This window comes from Amphimedon queenslandica, unplaced genomic scaffold, assembly GCF_000090795.2.
Source record: "Amphimedon queenslandica unplaced genomic scaffold, v1.1 AMPQUscaffold_13501, whole genome shotgun sequence".
Classification (NCBI taxonomy): Eukaryota; Metazoa; Porifera; class Demospongiae; order Haplosclerida; family Niphatidae; genus Amphimedon; species Amphimedon queenslandica.
The window spans coordinates 332787-349888 of record NW_003546263.1 but is presented as its reverse complement, the minus strand read 5'-3'; the positions used below and the strand labels follow the sequence as shown (position 1 = coordinate 349888).

The window sequence follows — 17102 nt, the reverse complement described above, 5'->3', positions numbered from 1 at the left end:
TCTGAGAATTGGCGTTATTAGTAAGCCACGCCCATCGCTAATTAGTTAAGTTTAGTGCACGTCCCACGCCCATTTTTTACATAGCTGGAGCTCCTCTGTCACTTCTCTTGGCTATTCTTTTTTTCCATATTTTGTTCCTGCCAAGAGATGACTACTGCTATCCAGCGGTTTATCAATCACCCAGCCGGTAAGCCTGTCCCAATATCTCATAATAGATTGAGTTTTCTCTTTTTTTTGTGTAGGCCCAAAGACCATCTTCTTTTGGGCTCCAACATTCAAATGGGTAATGTTCACACTGTTTTGTATTATCAAACATTAGACTGTACTTATGAATAAATAAATTATCTCCTTCAGGGTCTTGTAATTGCTGGCTTGGCTGATATCAATAGACCTGCTGAAAAACTTAGCCTGAACCAGTCTACAGCTTTAGCAGCTACTGGTAAGTAGTTAATCAGTTTTAAGGACAACCCGGTCGACCCCTTTATTTTAGTGTGTTGGGCTGTATCATAATGTTGGGTACTCTTGTATTTATAGGCATAATATGGTCTCGATACTCAGTCGTTATAATTCCAAAGAATTACAATCTTTTGAGTGTCAACATGTTTGTTGCTTGGACTGGATTGTATCAGCTGTATCGAATCTACAAGTAAACTTAATTTTGATAATAATATTAACATTTAGTATTTTGATTTTTTAGATATCGCTCAGGACAAAATGCAGCTGCACCATCTCAATGAGAAAAGGAAATGGGTGGACTGTTTTTATGTTTTATTTGTAGTAAATTAATGTGCTATGTTGTATTAGAATGATATAGATGTCATTATAATAATTATTATACATTGTTCATGTCAAATGTCACTCACTATGAGGTGTATGAGTCTCATTGCTATAGCAACCACAAAATAACACTCTGTGAATAATTAGCATTCTTCCCAGTTAAAATGTCTTCCGAGATGGAGTGTGAAGATTATTCTGATTCATTGTCTAGTCTTGATTTAGAGACGAATCTACAAACGCCAACCACTGTACAGTGGGATCCCGTTTCTGTGCCAAGTCCTCCTTCTAAGGATAACATTGATGAAATTGTTCGAGATTTATTGTGCGATGATGATGATGATGTGTTTGTACCAGTGAAGGTGTCAAAGAATATAAAGAGCGTTTTACATCAAAAAGCACAGCAAGTTAGAACACAAAGAAAGGAGGATGTTGATATAATAACTACCAGCCCTATATGTAATACGCCTACTGTCTCTGATGTATCGAGTTAGTATTTAAAGCATGCATGTACATGTACATATACAGGGTTTCCCATACTAGGATTTCGGCATAGTACTCATTAGGGGATTGTAAGTCTCTGTACTATAGTACAGGGTATTTTAGCAAAAATCATAAAGAGAAAATTCCCCATTTTTATATTTTTTTCTGATACATATGCATGTACTTATTTTGTATATCAAGTTTGAGTTGATTCTGATCAAAATTGGTTTTTTTATGAATTTTTAAAGTTGTTTCAAAATTGGGCCCAAGTCTCTGTACTATAGTACAGGGTCTTTGGCCAAATTTTGTCAAAAATGGTTATGAGAGAATTCTTCATTTTTATATTTTTCTCTGATACATGTACATGTACATGTACTTATGTTGTATATCAAGTTTGAGCTGATTCCGATCAAGTTTGGATTTTTTATGAATTTTAAAAGTTACTCCAGATGCCATGTACCGGTATACTAGCTGCTTGTCAGCTCATGAAGCTCATACTGTTTAGCTTACTTAGCACGCTTTGTGGGAAACCCTGACGTACATACATGTACATGTACATGTAAGCATTATGATACCCTCGGCTGGGAATTTTATATGTTGTTTGTTGTTTTGACTAGGTATCAGTGAGCACTCTCAACTCTATACTTATGACTATGATAATGATGACGATGCTGATAGATATCATGGTATTTATAAAATCTTTAAATTTCCTCAAAGGATCAAGCGAACTTTCAAGAAATGTAAATGTACCTGTGGCTATTCTGTTGATCCCAATGGTTTGTGTTGGCTATGATTTATTTTAAATTCATCATTGCTAATGCTTTATAGGCTCGGTATATCTCTGGTGGCTTGCTTTCATGTTTCTCATTTATTCGTATAATTTAATGAGCATCTCACTAAGATCATCATTCCCTTTTGTCCAGGGTACCAATTTCACTTCGATAGGCTCTTTAAAAGGTCCGCCTGAAATCAGCAACTTAGGATTACTACTGATGTGGATGGTACTGGACGTTATTATGGACGCTATGTATGTCGTGGATATTGTTTTTATTTCGTCTCATCTTGTTGCAGCTAGTGAAAGTATTGAAGCAAAAGATGTTAAAGTAATGTGCCCGATATACCATTGAGTCTGTGAACTGATTATGTAAATGCATGTATGTATTCAGATTAACGTTAAAGATTTGTGGCATCATTATGTATCCAAGTGGCACTTTTGGGTCGATGTGTTGTCATTGCTCCCTCTTGAGATATTATACATTGTTCCTCTCCTACGCTTCAATGTATTGCTACGGTTGCCTCGACTTATTAGAGTAAGCCATTGTTTTTATTGCATTATTATATTTTTATACATTTTATTGTAGATACATCGCGTATACATGTTTTATGATTTATTTGAAAGTTCTATCAAGTATCCTCATGCCTTTAGGTACAAGATACATGCATGTATATCAACATTTAAATCACAACGAGTCTATCACCATTTAGATTAGCTAAAATGGCTGGGTATCTGCTACTCACTGTCCATATCTATGCCTGCATTTATTATGTTGTTTCTGCCAGGGAAGGATTTGGCACTAACTCTTGGGTTTATGATGGCCAAGGAATAAGTTACATTCGCTGCTTTTACTGGGCTTTAATGTCTGTTGCAACCATACATGATCTCAATGAGCGAAGCCCTGGCAATAACTTGGAGTTTGCTCTGGGAGCATTTGGTCATCTTGTTGGTGTTTTCATCTTTGCAATTGTCATTAGCGAGGTATTTTGATTATTGATGCTTAACAGGTATGCGTTTCTCAAGATCAAAAATATCGTAGAAGCTGCTAATTTGCAAAAGTTACTCTACCGACAAAAGCAAGATCAAATGAAGCAGTTCATGCAGTCGCATAAGATCCCTCCAGAAGTAAGCTATTGTTTCTATGATAATGCACCCAATACTATTCTATTTACTATTATAATACTATTATTTACTCTCTATTGTTGTGATACTTTGTGGATGATGACAATGGATCTTGAACACGTGCATGCAGCATATATAGGCTGAGATAATGAATTTTAGCCTTGCAATTCTCAACTATAATTATTATGAGTGACTTTTCATGCGTACATGATATAGAGGCTTTTTTGCGCTACTGAGAGAAAATTAGATCTTCTTGTTTCATCTTCAGTCAATGAATCATAGCAGTCAGTTATTTTTAGTGGTCCACGTGTACCTCAACTTTAGCCACAGGAATTTTATAATTGATAGACTTCCTATAAAACGAGGCAGCGAGGACCTCTTAAACCAAGCATAGATTCTACTGTTATAGCTCATAGAGAACCGTACAGCATACAGTCTGATGGCTTTAACTGGTTGTTTAGCTGCAGAGATGGATCACCTTTGGATGCATCGCTTCCAAGACCTGCGTCTATCTCCTCCCTCGCCATCTATACCGAGTCCACCGCCAACGGCACAACAGCCACATCCTCCATCTAGCTTGGCTTTTCTTGACGAGCCTAACTGTAACTCTGGTTCTTCTACGCAGCAACAGCAGCAGCAGCCTCCGGTAACCGCTGCTCACCATAGCCTTCCTCTGATGCACAAAGACTCACCGACTACTCCGGCCCCAGGAGGAGGAGGCTCGCCATCTCTCGATCCACTTACAGTCCAAGAGGTGGACTTGGAACGCCGCTGTCTAGGAACACTGACCGATGCATTACGTGCTGTTGTCCAGTATGCTCACTCCAGCTACCGTGTCCCCATCTCTTTCCAGGTAAAGCGCTTTGATCGTGCCCAGGGACAGATATGGGTCAAAGTCAGCCCAGAGGAGGTCCCTGAAGGATATGACTTGAAGTATCTCCTTCAGCATATAAAATTCTATGAAAATATTCCACGATATGCCAGGCTCCTCAACGTTGAGGACTACAAGCTTAAGGCTACATGTCAATATTTCCTTGACCTGCAGAGTCGTCCCAATAATACTAGAGAGGAAGGCCTGACCAATAACATTGGGCGATTACGCGAGACGATTAACCGAGCTTCAAAGTTTGTCCAGGAGATGTCAGCCGTTGGAATAATGGATCGGGATGTTGTCCATCAGCTTGGTGAGGCACTGGGAAGGCTTCACAGTCTTGACTTGACTGTTGACAAGTTTTGCGTTTTCCAGCAGAATCGTTATGAAGTCCTTCGTATGACCCATTCTTGGTTTTCCAGCCCAGAGAAGGAGCAGCTAGCAGCAAGACAGATTCACCAGCAAATGTCAACCATTTTAGATGATCCTGATGTTGCCCGATACATCCTCCAAGTAGTTGCCCCACGTCTTGGTCTTGTTCCTCTGACAGCATTCTGAGTGCATTATTGATATGCAGCAGTGTCTATAGCTTATCATACTGTCCATGAACATTGTAATGTTAACGTGATAATGGTGATATCTTGTGTTATGATTATTAATTATTATTATTATTATTATTATTATTATGCATTCATGTGATTTTTCTGCCTTATATTTTCCTACATCTATTATAGCCAATGGTTTAATCTGTGTGATAAACCTTTCCACATTCTACATCATCATCATCATTATTATTATCAATAATTCTTTTGTTCATATAAAGTTATGATTAATTATATTGCCATTATAATTATTATTATTATTTTTAGTTTGATCTCTTTTGTACTATAGAGCATTGTTCAAAAAATTTTTTTCGTAAATAAAATTCTTACAAGTCAATCCTTTACTGAAACCAACCATAGTGACAGTTACGATGAAAATGACACAAATTGACGTTTATATAACGTGAGCTAGGAAGCTTTGAATGTCTAACATAATTCAGCTAATTCATTGGATCTCCATATGCACTTTGTCATTAATAAGAGGCGTAGTACTTGCTTACTTAAAAATGAATTGCTTTGTTGAAAGAGTTTGTAGCATTATGGCAACTTGGGTTAGGCTTAGCTAACTGTTTTTGTGTACTTTGTCTACCTTGTGGTTTTCAACTAAGCAATCTTATGTTATGCCAGAGTGTTTGTGGTATTGGTCTATTGCCAGGTTCATTAACTCTTGGACGGCTATCAGTAGTGATATTAGCAAGAGGGCAGCATACGTTGCTTTCGTCTTGTCTGATGGTTTAAAAACATGGTTTTGATTTCATAATCGTGGTTGATATATTGACAAGTTATCGGTTCAAGTGTATTGAAATGTTGACTCCTGTTCCCATCTCTAAGTGATAACAGTACATTGGTGTAGCACAATTGATAATTCAATTTTCACAACACAAGCACATACGTGTATAATAAACCATTATGATAATCTCATTAATATATAGATACAGAAAAAAGTGAAGGACTGGTCCGACTATACATTCACCCATCAGAGAATGCTCCGTGAGTTGACTGTGGGTGAATTATGGCTAGGTTTTGCAGTACTAACATTCCCTTTTTGCAAATCAAACTATGTGGTGAAAGCTGTGGTTGACTTTGTGCTGGGAAGAGTATCACATATTGTTTTGAATATCCCCCAAAAGCATAATGGTTGTGTATCTTTCATTTTCAGCTTTAATGAGATCAAGGCCCCATTAGATATTATTTTTGCCTCTATGGGCTAGGGCTATGAGTTTGTCAATATTCCTGAAAAGAGTAACCAGAGCCTCAAATGTGGTGAAGGACTGTTCCAAGTCCACGAGCCAAGTTCATTCACCACTATTACTATGCCTCACTGACAGCACCAGGCATAAATCATGTAGAGTACTCATTATTGATGTTGTGTGTGTACATACATGTAGTTTTGATAGGGCTTGGAGCCTATGCCAACAGAGCAGTAATAATTTGTTTTCATAGATGAGGATAAGGCCCTTGAGTCATTGCCCAAGAAGATGAGGTCTGATATTGCCATGAACGTTCACTTTAGCACTCTTAGTAAAGTCAAGATTTTCAAAGTAATAAATCGTCGCAATCATTATTATTATTATTATTATTATTATTTGCATGTTAATGGACGTGTAGCACCTGCGATCGTCGATCGATAGACTTTATACCAGGTGTCATTAAGTAAATGAATACTCTATGGCATTGTGTATCAATTCAGGTTAATGGTTTGGCATGTCCATGGACCTGTCTATGCTTATTGTTTGGATAAGCCTTTGTTATCAAAGGGTGGGCCACTCATTGTCCTTTGTTTATAATGATTATGCCCTTTGTAGGGTTTTGAGAGAAATTTGCTGAGAGAGCTTGTTCTCAAACTGCACCCGCTCCTTGTGATGCCCAAAGAGTATATATGTAAGAAGGTAAGCCTGACAGTCTGTGATTAGTGGTTTATAGCTGTCATGTTATACTGTCAGAAAGGCTGTTTGGATGCTACCCACAGCTAACAGGAACTAAATACACATAATTCATAATTATGGTTTCCCTGAAGTAACTCTATACACTAATAGCCTTGTTGACTATTGAATTGCATAGTTCAATGTTAGGGGCATATTGAATGAGAGTGAGGGTATATTACAAATTGGGTATTTTATTGTATATACGTGTACATGTACACGTATGATTCAACTCTTCTAATAATTATTATTAGTTGCATAGAATATACAGTTATGCCAATGATAAGTGCACAATAATAATGTCCCATGATCACTTCTTAATGTATCTCTGCACCTGTCTGATAGCTGGTCATTCAATATATTTGTATGACACATCAGGGTATCAATAATGGCAAATGTTAGTAACACCTGTGAATATCAAAATAATGCTTTCTAGTGTTAGTGCATATGGTATGTGTGTGTATCTTTAATGATTAGGATGAGATTGGACGAGAGATGTACATTGTTAATAAAGGCGTTGTCCAAGTCTTTGGTGGCCAGCCCCGACAGTTGCTGGTCGAGTTAGGCCCTGGAAGCGTCTTTGGGGAGATCAGGTACCACTGAAATAGCTACACGTATACTAATCATTTGGACAATTTTTTGAGGGGCATTGATGCATTTAAATTATTGTTGTATTTAGTCTTTTAGCGACTGGTAGAGGTAACAGAAGGACAGCTGATGTTGTCTCAAAAGGATATTCAAATCTATTTGTACTGAGCAAGAAAGATCTCAATGAGACGCTGGTTGACTATCCGTTTGCTAAAGAGAAACTGAAGAAAAAGGCAAAGTAAACAATGAGACTACTCATGTATTGTTATTTCATCATTATTGTTACTATAGTTTCCTGCTTCAGCAAGACAAAAGAAGATCAAAAACTTCTCTACGACAATAACATTTAGTAGACCGATTCAGACTAAAAACTTATGTGTCACACGAGGTGGAGTTTTTATCGCATCAGTATCATTTTGTCAATTATTAAAGTAGATTGATTTTAGTTTGAGAATGTAGCAATTGTCAAAGTTAGTTTATTCAGACAGTCATAGCCCAGAAAAATTTAGTTGGAACCAACTCAAAAATTAGAATCAATTTAGTTTCATCAATATGTATCTGAAAATGTAATAAAAATTGAGGGTAATTTTGGAGTGATTTTTTGGAAAAAATCATGGGCTATAGCCTTGGGTATTTTTCAGAAAATGGAACATTAAAAAAATGGCCATAACTTGAAAAGTTTTAGTCAGAATCAGCTCAAACTTTCTACATAGCATAAGGACATCAATATGTATTAGAAAATGTAATAAAAATTAGTGGTGATTTTGGAGCCATTTTTTGGAAAAAACCATGGGCTATAGCCTTGGGTATTTTTCAGAAAATGGAACATTTAAAAAAATGGCCATAACTCGAAAAGGTTTAGTCGGAATCACCTCAAACTTTCTACATAGCATAAGGACATCAGTATGTATCAGAAAATGTAATAAAAATTAGGGGTGATTTTGGGGCCATTTTTTGGAAAAAACCATGGGCTATAGCCTTGGGTATTTTTCAGAAAATGAAACATTTTTTAAAATGGCTATAACTCAAAATTTTTAGTCAGAATCACCTCAAACTTTCTACATAGCATAAGGACATCAATATGTATCAGAAAATGTAATAAAAATTAGGGATGATTTTGGGGCCATTTTTTAGAAAAAACCATGGGCTATAGTACAGGGATTTTTTCAGAATTTTGGCATTTCTTAAAGTGGATGTAACTTGAAAAATTTAAGTCGGAATTAGCTCAAACTTTCTACACAGCATAAGGACATCAATATGTATCAGGAAATGTAATAAAAATTAGGAGTAATTTTGGAGCCATTTTTTAGAAAAAACTATGGGCTATAAGGGAGTTTTTCAGAAATTGGCTCATTTAAAAAATGGCCATAACTAAAAAAATTAGTCAAAATTATTTAAACTTTCTACATAGCATAAAGACATAATAAAAAATAAGCTGTTTAGTCATTTTTGAAAAAAATGTAAAGAAAAAAAATAGAAAGAGAAAATAGTCTCGTCATGCACAGAGTAATGGAACTATCATCATTCTATATAAAGCAAACCTTTTGATGTTAGCATGAATGCAAACACTGATGTTATCATGTATCTATTGCCAAGAATAATAATATTTGTAGTGATAGTCTATAGCTTAAAGTATACAGTCATAGCGATGAGTTTGATGTGTTGATATGCATGCCAATATTTTCCCTCCAAGTTGACAGAATTGAGGAGTATAACATGAACTAGTATTAAACACGTAGTCTGCTTGTCTGGCTGTATCTTGTGCTATATCCGGCACTTTTGTTTGCATAGGAGTGACTCTTTACCTTGTACAATGTACCTTTTTGGCTATTATAGTCATGATAATGTTATTCTATATTTGTATAAATAGATCTGTGTGAATTGATACAAATCTATTCATGCATGAAGCTTTTGCAAAATAGTCTTATTTAATATCTTACTTGTATATATTTGGTGCTCTTCAACTTTGTCGTGATTGGTGATAAAATCTGCCAAAAAGTTTCAATATCGTTTCCCTTGTTCTTCCTTCTAATTTTTATAAGATTCTAAATTAGCTGTTGACTAATCATCTATCAGTTGATGTTAGTTTTTTGAATAAACTGTTTAAAAATAATCCATCCGTTCTCTCTTTCATTTTCTATTCAAGACGTGATGTCTTGGTGTAGTACCTGATTCAAGTGTGTGTATATAATTTTATAATTATCATCATGTTTAATCACTGTCTGTCTATACATGTAGCTTAACAATGGTTACAATCATTTTTTTGTTATCTTTATCTACTGATAATTATGCTCTTGTTGCATTTTATTATTATTATTAATTATTATTTTAAAAATTCAATTTTAACAATTTTAAAATTGCCACACCTTCCCACAATCTTCTTCTTTGAAAGGAGGAGGGGAGGGCCTTTTGCAGGATAACTTGCAAGTGTGTACCACTGCTTAGGGAAAGCTTCTATCTCTCTCTCTCTCTCTCTCAACGCTGTGTGTGATCTAGCCTCTCTCTAAGATATCTAAACATTTAAAAGCATCAGCTTTATTTTAGCTGGTAGGCAGCAGGCATGTCTTCCTGGAGTAGCACAAAGGACTGGCTCAAAGGCTTTGGCTTGGAGCAATACCACAAGAGTTTCATTGAAAATGGTTACGAGACGCAAAAGCTGTGTGCCAATTTAAAAGACGTGGACCTCGATGGAATGAACATTACTATCAGTAGGCACCGTGAGATACTCCTCAACCAAGCAATGGTCCTCGCCAAGCACTGCATCAAACAGTCCTCGGTTGGCAGCGAGTCCCCAACTGCATCTCCACCAATCAAAGAAAACAGGAAAGCCAATAGATCGAACCCAGCAAGCAATGTCGAGAAGCTCCCAGTCATTACTGATACAGAAACATACACTGCTGTCTTTGATGACAAATCCTCGTCTCATACTCCTGTCCCAACTAAGCCAGCAAAGAAAAAAAAGCCTTCGCGCTCTCCGAAACCCAGCATTGACTCCCCACCAAGACCCCATCAGCCAAAAGGGACTGTTAAATTAAACCCGTCGCAGTTTGCTAGACCGAAAAACGAAGGAGCTGCTGTGTCTACATTAGCCAATATGCCACCTACACTAATGACTAAACTTCAGCTGAAGGTTCACATAAGGGAGATGTTATCTAGAGATCACATCGTGTTATCCAATCCTAAATACGTCATTGAAGTAAGCCACTGCACGCACTCACTCTGTTTACTCACTATATAGTAGGAACTATACCAAATGTCTACGTATAAGTGTGTTGTTTGTGTGTATCGCATAAGGAGATTCTGTAGATATTAGGGCATAGTAACATGATACCAGACTAATGAGCAACATAACAAACTATTGTAATTATGCTTCCAGTAACAGATGAAGAACATCATTATTACTATAGCATATAGTGTGTGAGCGTGTGTGAGTGTGTGTTGTTGTTGGTGTCCCACCTGCATGACTGTGGTCAGGATCAGTTGGGTACATATGGTTAAATCAAAGGGCTGAGGGCTTTCATTATAAAGACCCGTTCACAGTATTAGTCAAGAAGCAATAATGTACATATACGTGCATGGCATGTACTCTTAATATTATAACCCATAATATTCCAAAAATCTACCAGTTGTGTCTTTATATTTGCCATTGTTGTTTGTTGCTATAGTTTTTCCTTACACAAGAGGGATATAGAGTCATTTCTTGGTATGAGAGGCAGTGAATTCACGCATGGCTGCCATGATTGTTTTTTGGCAGAGTGTACATGCAATGTGTGTGATCATGTGGTGTCTGTATTATATCAGATAAATCAATTAGCCATATTCACTGTACCCTTTAATTGAGCTAATGACATTGTGAACAGACAAATAGTTGCAGTATACACAATATCCAAACACGACCTCTGCGTGTGTAGCAGTACATGTTTGTATGTAATATCTGTACTGGAGGTGGAGTGTACATGTACATGACCAGTTGTTGTAACATGATGGAGTTGTTATGTGCTGATGTTGCTCTTGTCATGTTTATTTACCACCTGTTACAGGAAGGGGTTGCAAATGAAGTCACGCTAATAGAACTAGCTGAGAATTATGCTGAAGAGCTTCACATTGAAGGATTGAATGTCTATGATGCTGTGAGGGACTTGTGGCGATATGCCATCAATGAGAAAAGTGAATTTGTTCTGCCAAAGTCGGTGAGTATATTAAGATACCCTTTATAATCTCCTGCTTGTGATGAAAGCCTTTAGCATGTTTACAGTAGTTGTAAACCATCAAAGTTTCAATAAACCGTTTCCGAGTGAATAATAACAACAACCACATTTTGAGATAGTTCAATGTTCGTTTTGGTTTACTTTCAGGTAACTAGCACACCTGTTGTATCTACTACTACTACTGCTAGTGCTTCAAACTTTAATGGGATTGATCAGAGCAACTACAGCGTAAGTATACATGTATTTATACTAATAAAATGATGTCATTGTTATTATTATATTTTAAAGGAGCCGTTTGACGCTAGTCCAACACCTATAAAGACTCCCGTCAAAGTCAAAGTAATACAATTATAGTTATCTAGTACAAGCTATTACTTGTAATGTTTCCCTTATTGGAGTTTCCCTCGAACAGTTCAAATAATAATTATATAATGAGTGCTTTCTTAGAAGAAGGCTTATTGAGACATATATTGGGACATATCTCAGTAGTTGTGCAACTTATATATTATTATTTGTATTTAATAAGGTTGTAAATACATGTTGTATTGATACTTGGTTGTGTTGTACTCATACAATATTTTTGTGCTCTACTAGTACTTCACTATTATCATTATTAGGTGAAAAGTGATACAAATATTAATAGCAAACCTGCCCCTTCGGTAAGAGTGATTGCTTATTATTATTATTTAATATGATTATTTTAAAATTAGAAACAGCCACAACCACCTCCACAGCTTACCATTGCACCCTCTGCATCTAGTAACTATGCTGTGAGTATATTATCATGTTCTTTTATATTGTTACTATGTCATTTTGCTTTCTGTAGGAACCTTTTGATACTGTTAAAGTTCAGCCAGTCATTATTACAAAAAGGTTAGTATTGCTATGGTAGACTAATTAATTTATATATTATTTATAGTCCAGAGGAGCCAAAAGCTCCAGCTGTGAGTTCAAAGCCAGGTACACTATATGTACACACATGTGATCCTATTTTGACTTTGTTTTGTTTTCAGGTTATAAGTTGTCAAACGAATCACACTCTGTTGTTGAAAGAAGGTCATACAAAACATTACCTCCTTCAAGTAAACACGTTACCATAAACAAGAGTGCTTTCATGTTTGTACATGCTGCTTTTAAAGGTTCGCCAAACCCTTCAACCTCTTCAGAGGAGAGCCCAAAAGTGTTGTCTCCTCAAAAGAAAAGCCCGTTTCGTAAATCAGAAAAGCTGCTTGTACGAAAGCAAGTTGGAAAGAGCACTTCTGCCGAAGACTTAACAAATGTTAGTCTTACATCATATAAATCTATCATTATTATTATTATTATTTTATTGTTATTACTATATAGCCTGATTTATTCAAGGAGCATCGTTCATCTTTACAAGTAACAGACACACCTTTTACGGGTAACCTCCCACGTAGTATATCTTCTAATCCAGGTACGACAGTGATAATTAATCTCCGCCATATTGAGTGTATGCTTTTATTAATTCATTTATAGCTCTCCTTTTTGAAGAGAGTCTTGGAAGTGAAGGGACTAAAAAAGTAAAAAAGGGAAGAGGGTTTAAATTTTTTAAATGAGTTATATTAACTTGTAAAATACTTTTTATTCTCTCACTTGTATATTTTTGATTTAAAAATAATTGGTTATTCTTATTTTTATTCTTCTTATTATCATTTATGGTTATTATTATTATTATTATTATTTTGGTATAGATTATTGGCTCGTATGAATCAATTGATAAACTAGAGTACAACCCCTCGCAACAATTTACATTAGAACAACAGGAGGTTAGTCATTATACACGCTCCATCTGTTACTCCTCACGTGTAAGCTATGAATACACTTAAGTGTGACTATCACGTGACAATAATTTGTGTGTGGATGCATTTTTTGTCTTGGTGTTATAATAACTCTACTACCCAATTTGTTATTGACGGAATGCTTCGCGAGAGTGTTAATATTATTCATTATGCATCACTTTGGAATGAATTTACAGTGTCATGCATTTTGATAGGCATCCGCTGATGATGATAGTGCACAGAGTAGTTATAAAGTGTCTAGTCGTGTTAAAGGATTGACGGTTGCTAAAAATCCAAAATCAGAATTAGAGGTACATATACATGTACATGTGTACACAATGCATACTTGTTAATGAGCACAATGTTGTCTTATTTAGCTATCCAATGTATTGGAGGTGTACGTAGAAGGAAGTGATACTCCTATTCGTTTCCAGCGCTTTAAAAACTCTGATGGTGTCACAGAAACAGTCATAGAAGAGGAAACTGATGGAGGAGAAGGAAAAGACGAAAAGAAGGTTTGTGTATTTACATGTACATGTATGTATTTTGCTTATTCTCTTTACATATACATTTATCTATTTTGCTTATTCTTTATTTTTGTGTAGAAATCTCTTTTGCGACGTTTATTTCCCAAAAAGAAAGACAAGGTTAAGGACAAGAGCAAATTAAGACACGGTACATCAGCAGACAGTGCTGAGACTCCCAGCGAAGAGAAAAGAGGTCTGACCAACTCAACCAGCATGCCTGACATTGCTGGTAAGCAATGCAATCATTATATGCATACCACTATCCTCTTGTACACACACTAGCTGCTACTGTTCATTCTGAATACGCTGAGGTATTTGATTTTCCCGAGAGCAACGCTTCAAAACTTTCACCGCCTAAACTACCTAATAGGAACCGTCCACACTCTGCCAAGACCTCAAATGCATCTCTGCCCTCAACAGAGCAATCTCCATACATAGCTCCCATCACTCATCATCAGATATTGCTAAAGCCAGAGTCCCCAACCTCGACTGAGGTCATTCATTCTACTCCTGAGGCTATAACGACAAACAATGATGATAGCATTATTGAGATTGATGTTCATTCCAGCAATGCACTAATGGGATCAAATGTTAATAAACACGAGTGGAAGGAAACGGAGCAAGTTTCAGCTTTCAAGAAAGACAGTTTGTCATCTAGCCCTGCCACAAGTTTGCTACAGCAGGAAGAGCAAGGGACGATTGCTAAAGAGAGTCCTCAGGTCAACCAGTATGACGACCCATGGAAGCCAATACTTAAGCCACTTCCTAGAAGCCAAAGGACAATATCATCAGACAATCGTGGAAAGAGTGTTGACGCAGATTCTCCTACAAAGAGCCCTCAAAAACTAGCACTCACTCATAAATTATCGGCTGATGCAACTCTGCGTTCACATCGCAATCCCCATCCATCTCCACAGTCATTGAAAAATTACTTTGAAAACACTCAAACTAGCGTACAGTGCTCTACCTCTCCAATTAACCAAGTACCGATTGATAGTAACAAAGAAGCCCAGACAGGTCCTCACCACATAGCATCACTTCAAAAAACATTTAAGACGATGGAGAAAAAGAAGCCACCATCTCTGAGTGGTAATTTGCTCCAGATTGCATTAGAAGAGAAATTACTGTCTGATGGGATCGACATAACGTCTCAGCCATACTCATCACAGGTAAGTAATGCAATTAGTCCACTATAAACGAAGCACTAATGTATCATGCTAATTATAATCATACGCTAAACAGGTTGCAATAAACAAAATTTTTAAAAAATGATTGCAATAAGTTTTGTTCATTGTCACCTTGTAAACACCCAAGGTGTAAGTAGATCAGGTCATAAACAGAATTTTTCAAAATTATTTAGAGAGGTGAGTATGGTGTACCCAGTGCGTTGGTCTCGAGGTACTCGGAAGAGGTAGGAAACTCGGAAGATGATATAGCGAAAATGCTTGACAAGATCAGACGCTCTTCTTTGCTTAAAGCTAAGAGAGGGCATGTAAGAAAAGACACTTTAGTAATTATTAGTAATTATTATTGTCATTTTTAACAGATTGCTCTAAAGAAAGACTGGAAGATATTCTCGGACATCGAGACCAAGTCTGTCGAAGGGTTTTTAGTATCAATTGGTCTGCCACAGTACCAGGGTCTCCTATTGGAAAATGGACTGACGTCTGTGATACAACTCAAGAGCTCAAAATGGAACTCACTTCCATTGCAAGAGAGTCATAAAAGGCGTCTCAGTGCTTTCTCCAAGAAATTGTAATTTTTTTTATTATGACCATTATAGTTCATCATCCTCCATTGATTTGTACTTCATTATTATACTTATGATTATTATTGTTATTACTCCTTTGTCAGTTATGTGCATTATTATTCTCATCATATCAATTTATTCGAAAAAATATTTCATTATGCAAAAAATTAATAATCTATGATGTACATGTATGTAGCATAGCAGTGTAAAGCATGTCGCATTGTAATGTTAATAATAATTAAGTAACTATACCATGAACTGGGTTCACAGTCTCAGTAATGGGGTTGAGGTAGACTGGGTTTTCTTGTTGCATTCTCTTGGATTGGTTAACCTCGTAGAGGAAGGTCTTGTACTCACGGTGATCTCTGTACACGAATATCAGTTTGATTATAATCAGAATCAATGCACCAATGAGTATAAGACTTATGACTATTATGACAGCAATGGCCCATATTGGTATTGGAAGGCAAACTTCAGGCTCCACTTGATATACTGTTATACTGGAGTTGGTAGAGACAGCTACATAGTAGATATAACTGCATTCTACTGTGCTAATGGAGCAATCACTAGTTGAGTCATCAATGGTATCAGGTATGGTGTATGTGGAAGTGTCTTGAGATGATGATAGCGTGGAATATTCTGAACATGATAAATGCGAACAAGAAATACTATCATCTTTGGCTGCTTTTGCAAAGCATTTGACACATTCTTCGTTAGCAGTACACAATGGCCTACCAGTAAATGACAGGCTACAATATTCACCAATAAAACCAGGTTGACAGTTACAGCTACCTTGACACTGGTCACAGGCTCCTCTGCCACTGCATAAGACTGATGCATTTGAAGCCTTATCAATGCAATTATCATACGAGCATTGACAATAGTCCCCACTGTAATAGAAACCTGAAACAGTTGATCTATCACACTGACAAGTATACGTACCATTAGAACAAGTACACGTACCATGCCCACTGCATACTAAACCATTTGAGTCAGTCTCGCATTCATAGTTACTGCATTCACAAGTATTTCCTTCAATACGTGGTGTAGTTACTCCTGGTACACTATTGGTTGGCTGCTTACACACACACTGACCGCAAACACACTGGCCCCTACTCTCACCACTGCATACTTGATTATTAGGACCTAATGGACACATTGCTGTTGAACAGTTACAGGAGGGCCCGCTCCAGCCACTATTGCAATCACAGAGACCACAGGAGAATGCTCCATTGTTGCTGCATAGTAGACTGGAAGGAACTGTTGTGTTTTCACATTCACAGGCACAATGGCCACCTATTTGAACATCAAAAGAACCAAACCCAGGAACGTTGACAGTAACTGTTTCTGTTTGCCCATTTCGGTATTTTTCTGGGCAAGAGTTCAAAGTGAAGGAAATAAAGAAGTCAGCCGTACCTGATCCAATGCTGGAGCACTCGTTTGTTTCTGGTAAGAAGGTAGAGTTTGGAGGGCAATTAGCTTGAATATTAACAGATATATAATCCGGAAGGACAAAGTTCAGTCGAGCTGTTGATACGACATTAGAATAAGCTTCATTAAGAACCTCTTGTAAGTTTGATGAGTCCTCACTGAGACTTAAACTGAAACCATCAAACAGGCTACTAACGTTTCCATAATAAGCCAAGAAACTACTATCAGCTACAGCAAATATTGGTACAAT

At 36.8% G+C, this 17102-nt stretch overlaps 4 protein-coding genes across 6 annotated transcripts; 3 read left to right on the top strand and 1 right to left on the bottom strand.

The window, feature by feature from the left end:
• The first annotated feature begins 1 nt into the window (after position 1).
• Positions 2–863, top strand: LOC100636943 (mitochondrial pyruvate carrier 2-like). 2 transcript variants are annotated; one of them, XM_019993128.1, is made up of 6 exons: positions 2–20; positions 85–187; positions 243–283; positions 355–439; positions 535–646; positions 698–863. In XM_019993128.1, exons 2-6 carry the CDS (start codon positions 148–150, stop codon positions 735–737), a joined length of 318 nt encoding a protein of 105 aa, XP_019848687.1. In that variant the 5' UTR covers positions 2–20; positions 85–147; the 3' UTR covers positions 738–863. The 2 variants fall into 2 exon arrangements, with proteins under 2 accessions (XP_019848687.1, XP_003384059.1); XM_003384011.3 differs by lacking the exon at positions 2–20 and having other exon boundaries at positions 50–187.
• Positions 864–913: 50 nt separating this feature from the next.
• On the top strand, positions 914–7595 carry LOC100632737 (cyclic nucleotide-gated cation channel beta-1-like). Of its 2 annotated transcripts, XM_011411780.2 has the most exons (13): positions 914–1263; positions 1875–2033; positions 2086–2360; positions 2424–2567; positions 2619–2683; positions 2743–3013; positions 3056–3157; positions 5560–5617; positions 6071–6168; positions 6433–6516; positions 7027–7142; positions 7229–7375; positions 7429–7595. In XM_011411780.2, exons 1-13 carry the CDS (start codon positions 942–944, stop codon positions 7478–7480), a joined length of 1893 nt encoding a protein of 630 aa, XP_011410082.2. In that variant the 5' UTR covers positions 914–941; the 3' UTR covers positions 7481–7595. The 2 variants fall into 2 exon arrangements, 1 of the variants encoding a protein (XP_011410082.2); XR_002184119.1 differs by lacking the exons at positions 7027–7142; positions 7229–7375; positions 7429–7595 and adding an exon at positions 6236–6385 and having other exon boundaries at positions 6433–6518.
• Positions 7596–9517: 1922 nt separating this feature from the next.
• On the top strand, positions 9518–15571 carry LOC105316713 (uncharacterized). The gene is made up of 19 exons (XM_019993126.1): positions 9518–10333; positions 11178–11327; positions 11493–11573; positions 11634–11684; positions 11963–12004; positions 12056–12115; positions 12172–12218; positions 12265–12305; positions 12359–12427; positions 12485–12624; positions 12690–12780; positions 12843–12886; positions 13058–13132; positions 13360–13455; positions 13522–13659; positions 13750–13900; positions 13954–14840; positions 15032–15163; positions 15218–15571. Exons 1-19 carry the CDS (start codon positions 9698–9700, stop codon positions 15428–15430), a joined length of 3144 nt encoding a protein of 1047 aa, XP_019848685.1. The 5' UTR covers positions 9518–9697; the 3' UTR covers positions 15431–15571.
• Positions 15556–17102, bottom strand: LOC109580181 (integrin beta-1-like; the record flags this gene model as incomplete). The annotated part of the gene is made up of 1 exon (XM_019993073.1): positions 15556–17102. A coding segment is annotated over one exon (1443 nt), but the record flags the coding sequence as incomplete, so codon positions are not given.